General features: G+C 38.2%; 1 protein-coding gene across 3 annotated transcripts; it reads left to right on the top strand.

Annotated features, from left to right (window-relative positions):
- The first annotated feature begins 42 nt into the window (after positions 1–42).
- LOC105268464 (poly(A)-specific ribonuclease PARN-like domain-containing protein 1) lies at positions 43–5,047 on the top strand. 3 transcript variants are annotated; one of them, XM_011308048.1, is made up of 10 exons: positions 43–667; positions 992–1,229; positions 1,370–1,997; positions 2,091–2,204; positions 2,365–2,458; positions 2,558–2,657; positions 2,720–2,806; positions 2,904–2,992; positions 4,622–4,720; positions 4,964–5,047. In XM_011308048.1, exons 1-10 carry the CDS (start codon positions 537–539, stop codon positions 5,037–5,039), a joined length of 1,656 nt encoding a protein of 551 aa, XP_011306350.1. In that variant the 5' UTR covers positions 43–536; the 3' UTR covers positions 5,040–5,047. The 3 variants fall into 3 exon arrangements, with proteins under 3 accessions (XP_011306350.1, XP_011306351.1, XP_011306352.1); XM_011308049.1 differs by having other exon boundaries at positions 1,370–1,994; XM_011308050.1 differs by lacking the exons at positions 4,622–4,720; positions 4,964–5,047 and having other exon boundaries at positions 2,706–2,806.
- Positions 5,048–9,564: the final 4,517 nt, after the last annotated feature.

The raw sequence follows: 9,564 nt of genomic DNA on the forward strand, positions 1-9,564 counted from the left end.
CAATTTCTCCCTCGATTTTCTTTCCTCAAAGTCACGGACATTGCGGAGTTGTAATTGATGGTTTTTCAAGAATATCTCTAAAATGGTCACAAATGTCGAAAAATCTGTCATAACATTTTTCATAGGAAATTTCTTCAACTACAAAAAAGGTCATTATCAGCGATAGGCTATCTCTCTTGGGTATCGAGATATGCGCGAAAGTGTGTTTAAATTGTTTTTATTTTTTATTGTTAATTTGAAATTATGGGACGCATGTGCAGACGATCGAGAGACTGAGCTGTTTTGCATGTGCTCAGATTTTTTCGGAATAATAATTACTGATTTCCTCAAGATTAATTACCATTTTCGGAGTCATTCTTGATTTTGTAGATTTTTTTCTGGGAAGAGTGAACATTTTTTGGTTTTATGGGGTTTTTTCTATGAGTCAGGCGTGACCAAGACCATCCTAACCTTTTTCCTAACCAAAACAAATCCAGAAGCCTCTATTTTTCACATTATAAATATATTCACGCCTCGTGGAGCGATAAATTATCAGAATGAATGAAATTCTGGACGACAACTTTATGAATTCTTATCCCAAAATAGAGTATACATTGAAAAATGCGTCGTTTATAGCTGTTGACGCTGAATTCTCGGGGATTGACAGTGAAAATGTTCCAGAGCTCACGTCAGTATTCCAATAAATTCAAAAATAGCCCAAAAAAGTGGAAAAAAAAATCCGAAAAATTTAATTCCAAAAACTCAATTATCTATTCTCAATAAACACTCGAATATCTCGAGAACACTGATTCCCACGTAAAAACACTGCTGAACCATTTTTGCAAAGAATTTCATACTCGAAAAAAAGTTTATGAGACAATTTTTCATTAGAACCACTCATTAACCAGATACTTGCAAAATTCAAAGAAGCAATTTGAATTTCCATGTATTTACTAACGGCAGTAGTTTACGTTTTTTCTTTTGTGAATTAATTTCAATTGTTGATTTTCAGATTGTTTGATACAGTCCAGGAGAGGTACGAGAAACAGAGGAATAACATAGCTCCATACACTGCCATTCAAATAGGTCTGACAGCTTTTACAAAAGTCCAACAGCAGAATAAATACATCGCAGAGCCTTTCAGATTTTATTTACTCTCAAGATCATTATTACATGGAAGTAATCAAAATTTCCAATGGGAGAAGACATCAATGAATTTCTTACGAAGGCATAATTTCGATTGGAATAAGGCAAAAATCATTTAACTTATAATTTAATTTAATTAACACAATGATATTCAGTATCTTCTGTGGTTTTGGAGGTATTTTTATAAAACTGATGAAAGTGCAAAGTCAATTGTAAGAAATTGTAAATATTTTCGAAATTTCAGTTGGTGAATGGAGGTATTTCTTACTTAAACCAGTCAGAGCTATCAAAAATGCAGTCCCTACTCAAGGTCAATGATTATATGAGCAATATGGGAGCCTTTCGCACCTTGGAGGAAGAAAATAAATTTGTGAAGTCGATAAAAAATGTCACGGAGTGGCTGAAAGACTCTCCCCTATCCGAAAAATCCATGGAAATTGAATGCGACGATTTCGTACAGCTATGCTGTCTCCAGAGGCAGCTCAGGAAGTCTTTCAAGGGAGTCTGGACCGAGCAGAAGGGTCAGACGATTTTCGTCATAAAAGTTGATGCAGAGACACGAAAAATTCTGGAAGAGGGAAATCAGAATTTCTTTGAAGAGCAGCTCCTGGAGTACATTCTGGGCTTCACCAGAGTCTTTCAACTGCTTTGCGATCTGAAAAAACCCATCGTCGGGCACAATATTCTCCTCGATCTCATGTTCATGTACAAACAGTTTTACAAGGATTTGCCCACGAGTTATCAGAAGTTCAAGAGGGAAATCCATGAGTTGATGCCTACTGTGTACGATACTAAATTCCTCAGTTACGAGATGAGGAAAATCCTGGACTCCAAGGGGCAGGAGGGCCAGGGGAATAGGAAAAAAGGAGGTGGTGTGTTTGTATTATTTGAAAAAATTCATTTTTGTGGAATCAATTACTCATTTTTATGAATTTGTTTTTAATTTTGTTGATCGATTTATTCAGATAAGGGAAGGTCTAACATCCTCGAGGAGCTTTACCGGTTCTTCAAAAATGGTGATGGAAGACTTTTGACCTGGAACTCACCGAACATCGAATTTCCTGATGAAACAACGACTGGTAAATTAAAGAAAAAATACTGGACACATTTTACAAAAGAATAAGAGCACTTTGAATTTTTTTTCGACTCCATTTAAATTAGACATCAATTCCCAATGTTTTATACGAATAGGAAATTCATTTCTGTGATTTTAAATATAAATTTAAATTTTCTTTTCAGATACTGAGGCATATCACGACGCTGGATGGGATTCATACTACACCGGCTATTGTTTTATAAAAATGGCTCACGTTTTCTGTAATCCACACAAAAGGTGAGTATACAAATTTTTACATCGATAATAACAAAAAAAAATCAAAAATATTTCACCAATTCTTTGGAAAGAAATCAATATATGAGATAATTATTTTAGTTGTGGAACTACTCGAGAGTTGAGTCATGTCGAGATGATGTCAAGCCTGAAGTCCCACGTCAACTGCGTCAATCTGATCCGAGCAGATCTCTCCTATCTGGTAATTTTAAATTCAATAGAGAAATTTTAATTTTTGCAATTGACTCAGGATTATTTATCCAGAGCCTTGATGGGCCGGACCCCCCCTCAAGGAGACCCCCCCGATTAAACATCACAGCTCTGCATTTAAAATCCATCAGCACTGATGAGGTAATTACAATTTTCTTATTCATCAATTCATTCCGAAAACTGCAGAATAAATCTTTTGTCGATTTCTCAATAAAATGGAAATTGCTGGTAAATTCAGATCATGAGGGCTCTGTCATCCTTCGATCACTGCGATGTCCAGGTTCAATCACCAAGAAGTGTCCTGGTGGCTGCACCCAACTGGCGAACGTGAGTCCTCTATTTATCAATGCAAAATTTAATTTAGAAATGAAAACACGAGGGGAACGAGCGACCTGTCGTCACTTGTGGCATATTTTTTTACACCAGTGACAAGTAACACGCGTTATTCTCCCTCTCTGTTTCACACCCGGTGACATTTGGGTTAACATAATACAAGCGGTCCAAAATGCTCTAGAATTTCCATTTTTTCTCACTTTGATCGTTTTAATAAGATGAGAAGAAGTCGTAAATCAAAATCAGCGATTCTGTGGTTCCCCAAATATCCTATTCTCCCACAAAACAGCTCTAAAATTCAATTCATTTTCTTCCATTTACTATAAAAAATTACATTTCACAAATTGCATTTATGGAATTATTTATTAGATTAAATCCTCAACAGTGTTCGTTCTAAATTGAACAAAATGAAATTTAATCGTTCAGCTAATAGCGATTTCAGAAAGGATCAACTGTGGAAAGGGTGTAGGAATACTCCGAAAGTAAATAATTCCCTCATAAATCAAAATCCTATTTTACGATTCTCAGAATACCGTCGGTCTCCGAAAATTCGCGCTGGAAAACACAACACGATGTATTTAGCTGTCCAACCCCTCGAGGTGTTTTTGATATCTCGAAAGAAAAATCGATACAATCGCGTGAGAAATGTTCCTCGCGGCGATTTTTCTATCTCGCAATTTTTCTGAGATAATACATTCGTGGAAAAGCGCATTAGAAACGGAGGGATAAGCTGATTAATTACGAAACTGTCAGATTTGGTTGTAAACAGCTCGACAAAGAATTTAAAATCTCCTAAACGACGAGAGGTAAAATGGGAAAATTGCCAGAGCGATGTCTCATAAAATTCGACATGAACAGAACGAAAGAGATTTGACCACAAAGTTGGATTAAGGAGACACTATGCATTCTTGATCGTCGATTGCCCGGGGATCATTTATTTGAGGCTAAATTCGGACATCCTTGGGTATTATTACATTTTCCAATGTTTTTCGATGATTTTTAAGAAGAGAATTGGGGAATGCACGTCAGAGAGATTAAAAAATCAATAGAAAAATCATTAGAATTATTTAACGTGACGAAATGCTCAAGATAAATTTCTTTTAAATTTAGTGGAAAAAAATGTATTCTCAATTCTGACAGAAAATTATTGTTTTTCTGCGTAAAAATCAAGAGTAGATGAGCTATAAATCATCTCTGGCAGAGTCCCAAATGCCGGAGCCAAGCAGACGATGATTTTTCATCCGAAATGGGCGAGAATCGTTTTAAGAGGATTTAAACTTGTAGAACAAATAAACCCGATTCAATTGGTTACCATTTAGTGAGGATTCATCAAGATGATGCGGAAGTTATCGAGTGCATGACTTCATAGAAGATGGAGAGAAAAATATCTCGAGAAATTAGGGGAGTGGTCGTTCACCTCGAGTTATTTCAGGATTAAAGACCCGGGAAATTGTTTCATTTTTATTTTTCATGAGACATTATCTTTTCATGTCATTCTGACATTTTTAAGTCTCTCCGACACTTTAACGTTAATCGTGGAACTTCCAATCATTTGACATATTCTGCTCTTAATTTCCTGCGAAAATCACAAAACAGAATTCAAGTGAAAATTTTTGTTTCCAGGGCTAGGGAAATTATCCAGCATTTCCAGAAGACCAAGGATTACGAGGCGGTCCCTTATAACTTCCTGAAGCACTCACCAACTGTGAGATCCCTCCTCTGGTGAGCGAAACAGCCAGATGAATTTATTAAACCATTTAGCACTTTAATTGGGGATTCGTCAACTTAATTGGTCGTCTGTATTTTCTGGCACATACACCTAGACTGGGATTCTCTAATTAGAGCCAAAATCGTCACTAAGATTTACTCAAGGCCGATATCTCAGTCTCTGCCAGAATCAAATCCCCTAAAACTCTAAACTCTCGTTTTTTTATTCACCTGATTTATCAATACTTATGATTTCAGGGGGACATTGGTGGTTTCTGGCAGTATGCTGGCGATGCTGATTCATCGTGCTGTTCAAAAGCCGCCGGTGACGTAAAAATAAAGAAAATACAAAAAAAAACAAACTGTCTCGATTTTTTCCTCTGTGAACAATACCAATGACGTCTTACAATTTTTTAAAATAGAATCCATGTTATTTCAGGTGATAACCTCGGAGGCGATTGTTGCGGAAGGCACAACATTTTTGAAAAAAAAAAAGTTTTTGAAATTATTGCATAATTTCACACGGACTATATCCAGCAATCGAGGAGAGTGTGAAAAATCGTGACATGTTGGGCTTGAACCCACGACCCTTAGTTAATATAATTAGCACTTCGAGCCTTTACAGACATGGCTATTCACTGGGTTGATAACAACAAATCAGCCACACGTTTTATTCGAGTAGGAAATGAATTTCCGTCGATCGTCAACTTAGGGAGTGAAAAAATATGTAATTTAACGGGTTTTGAAGCTAATGAAGAGGTGGGCAAGTACTATTTTCGGTTCATAAGCTGTTTCGGTGAAAATAGACTAGCCTAGCCCCTGGCCTAGAGCGTAGGCCTCACCAGCCACTATGACGAGATGAGTCTCGTCTCAAGGATGACGTTGTTGGCGAAAATTTTTCAGATGCACGTTGACGTCAGACACGTCATGTCTTCGTCTTGCTAAATGGGAGTCTAAGATTAATCAATTTTTCAATCTCGAAGTCGAACAACTGGGAGGTCCCTCCGCAGGATCAAGAATCAGCTGCGATGGGTTAGTTGGTGATTTTTGTTTTCTGATGATAGGAATTGCATTATTGTTGAGTGAATATTTTGCCCAGCATCTCCAGTGTCACCGGGACATGAGCAAACTCAGCCAAGGGTAAGAAGTAGTAGCAGTGCGCCCCAAGTTCCTCGATATTTCAAAAGTTTTCTCTGGCCACTACCCAAGGCTACAAGTCCTAGAAATAAACTCTGAAATTTTCGTGTGGGCGATTTCGGTGGGACCATCTCTGATGTCCACCGGGGCAGGTGGCTTTTCCTTTCATGTGGAGTGCATTGTCGGGGAATTCAACTGCCAAAGGTCAGTCCGACCGACTTTGCGTGAATTGATTTTTTCTTTTAAATTCGAACAAGAAAATAATGATTGCTAGAGCCGGCAAGAATTTTATCGTTTTCATCAGGAACATTAAAAACGTTCTGAAATATTTTTATTGGAGTTCTGCGAAATGATAGAATTGAATTGCGTAAAAATTGATGATGCGATGACCTAGAGAACAAGATAAGTCTATTTTCATTGGTTTTCACCCGGGGAAAACGTGCGACAGGTGCCACATACACACAAGTGCATTAACTCGCTCGTGAACAAGTAATTTTCATTGGGTTTCTGGCGGTAATATCCGATTTGGCGGCTAAATCCCCAAGAGTTCGCAGTTGAGCACTGGGGTATTGAAAATAAAGGCTCTCGGCTGGGGGGTAATTGTACAAAACTAACTGGGAGTTGAGGTCCGGTATTTTGGGATCTTCTTCAGGGAGTAGGGGATATTTTAAAACTCGTTACATTAATTTCTCGATGAGGTATTGCCCTGCAAATTTATTAACAATTGAAGGTCAATCAACCGATGGTTCTGAAGATTAAAAAGATTCAAAAGCAACAGGTGGTTGTGTCTATGATGAAAAATTGCGGAAAAATTGATAAACCGATGATTGAGGGAGAATTGTCGGACTTTTTCATCGCGATCCGGGCGCAAATTATTTAAAGAGGCCACTACCTAGAAAATTACTCAAAACTCGAGTCTATCTGACACGAGTGTGTGGGTTTTTACCACCAGAAAATGCTACAATACCCTCTATTTCTGTTAACTCCGTGGCAACTGTGTTTTAAAACTATAGACCCGCATCCTTGGCACGACTCATCCACGTGAAGCTCTAGCTTATTAAAACACCTCTATTATGTAAGTCAGTAGCACCCAGACGAGGCGAATCGGCCGGGGGCAGGCAAAAATTCGAGAAAATCAAGGGAAAACATAAATCCACGGGATTTCGGTTAAGTGGCGAATGGGAAAGTCTAGCAGGGGATGATTTATCAAACGGAAATAATACACCCGGTCATGGTAGGTGGAGATCCAACTTCCGATGCGCTAGATGTTGACCTCGGGATCATCCTTCGAGACTTCTATTTTAGCTATCACGCATTTCGACATGATGAATGCGAATTTTCTACGTTTTTCCTGAATATTTCACCGGTAAGTGCCGGGGGGAGCCATCGGCAATTGCCAAGAGATGCTTCAGTGCATTTGGTGAATTATTTAAGACAATGAATTGATGGTACTGATGGTTTTAATGGGCAGATGAAAATCTAAGGTTTTAGATTTTTTCTATTTATTTTGGAATTATTTTAGGAAGTATTTTTTCTACGGGGAACAAGCGATATTTCGAAATTTTTTCATTCAATTGAAATTTTTAATTATATTTGTTAATGATTAGTTGTTGTAATTATAATTTTTGGTAAAATGTGATCGACCTAATTTGCAGAATTGGCCCTGCGTTGAATCTACCCAGGAATCATCAGATTTAGTGGTGAAACCGTGCGTATCTGGTGATGCGGTGAGCATGTAGCTGACAGAAGTTCAACTTCATCTTGTCACTGGGACAGTTAATTGTGCAGATGTCAGACTATATTTGGGAAGGTCTCGGGTATTTCTTGACCCAGTTGGCCCATGATTCGATCTGAGGTCATTATTTTTAGGAGAATCATCCCCGAATCGCCCCAAAATCAAAATCCGGTGAATAAATTTTCAAATCTCCTGCCATCCATAATTACGCCTGCGTAAAACTACACCAATCCGTGACACACCTCCAGACATTGCGTTACAACTATTACATTAACTATTTTTTATATTATAGGGAGATAGTGGTTGCCGTGATGGATCCAGTGAATGTCGTCGATTCTTCAGACGCGTAATGTTGGAAAGCTACGACGTTAAACTTATACCGTACTTTAATTCCGCGCTAATTAAACTCACAAGGTGCGAGGAACATGCAGATGACAGGGGTCATACTACCGCGATGACAGGTGACTAGACAAAGCCGTTGGTGCCAATCAAATTGGCGACCACCAAAATTACATAAAATATCGCAGACAATCTCAACCCCGAATTCATCTCCAACGACGAACTTCCGAATCTCAGACTTGATGTGACACTCTTTAATCACGTGATTTACCTAATTTTTCAGGAGTCATTGGAGAATCATTTTTAAACGATCAAGTGAATCGTTGACGGGTACAAGTTATCGCATTCCCGCCAACTGCCGTGTCAAAGGCCATCGGACCTCGCTAATTCGCACGTGTCGTCGATACCGTTTTATGTCCATTCCCGATAAAAATAGATTAAATTTTCTTTGTGCAAATTTTAACGCCTGCAATTGTCTATCGCATCTGTCGATAGTGTTAGCATTCCCTTACGCTTTTTTTGAATTGATAATGGCAATCATTTAATTCGCGGTTAAATCGATGTTTTTTTTTTAATTGAATGGTAAATTTGTCGATCTTGCAAATGGGGTCAGTTTGGATCCCCACCCTTTTCTTTTGGGCTGATGGTATTGATGATAATCGATGAATCTCAGGAGAAGAAACGCATTTCTTGGCATCGCCATCCTTTCCTTACGCCACATGCGACCAATGATCGTTATATTCCCCACAAAGGCCATTCTAATTTTGTACCATCTCTCTCCCCCTGGGACTCCCCCAGAAATAGACCCACCAATTTTGCGTTTTGATTTATTTATGGGGAATAGATCTCATCGGGTGATGAATTCGCATCTCGTGACAATTGAATTACGCTAGAAAAATCGGTTCGTTTTGCTTAAAATTTGTTATTCGTGGAAATAGAACTCTCAGACTTTCTTCCTCTACTCTGAGATTTCCCTTATTTTTCTTTCCTCATGTCTCTCGCCAAGTGTTTGGATTATGTCATCTCTGAGACATTCGCACCCTCGACATGAAAGAAAAATTATTATTTCATATTTTTTTGTTCCTCTTGCGGATGTCGAAAGAATAGAAAAATTGTCTCCTGAAATCCCTTTGAAACTTCGCAGTATGTTTTTTCGTTTTTTTACTCATGAAGCGAAATTCGTCTTTTTAATTTGAGATGGAATATTTTTGAAGAGTTTGAAGTGTTGATGATCTCTTCATCGCCTGGAAGAGACTAGGAGCAGAAATAGAATTGAATTAGCAGGAAGTGGATTGTCAGTTAATTAGATTTTAAATTACCCGATGTAGCTCATCTATTTTGACATGAATGTTGTGGTGATTCCCCGAAAGTACATTGACCGGTACTTATAATGGTCCACCCGCTCACGAGCGCATGAATTTCGTGAGAATCTGAGAAGCGTGGGTGGTAAGTAGAGAGACTTCTACGATTTCTTTGGGAAATCTTCAACTCCATGCGCAATCCTCCAAAGAATACTGATGAAGCAATTGAAATAATGACATCAAATCCATGGTGAATTCCACCTACACAATTATCGAATTATCTACGTAATGAGGCATTTTAGTCGGCTCCTCTATTGGACCTTTTTTATAGAAGAAAAAATGCTCTA

The sequence above is a fragment of the Fopius arisanus genome, unplaced genomic scaffold (assembly GCF_000806365.1).
Source record: "Fopius arisanus strain USDA-PBARC FA_bdor unplaced genomic scaffold, ASM80636v1 scaffold00057, whole genome shotgun sequence".
NCBI classification, from domain to species: Eukaryota; Metazoa; Arthropoda; class Insecta; order Hymenoptera; family Braconidae; genus Fopius; species Fopius arisanus.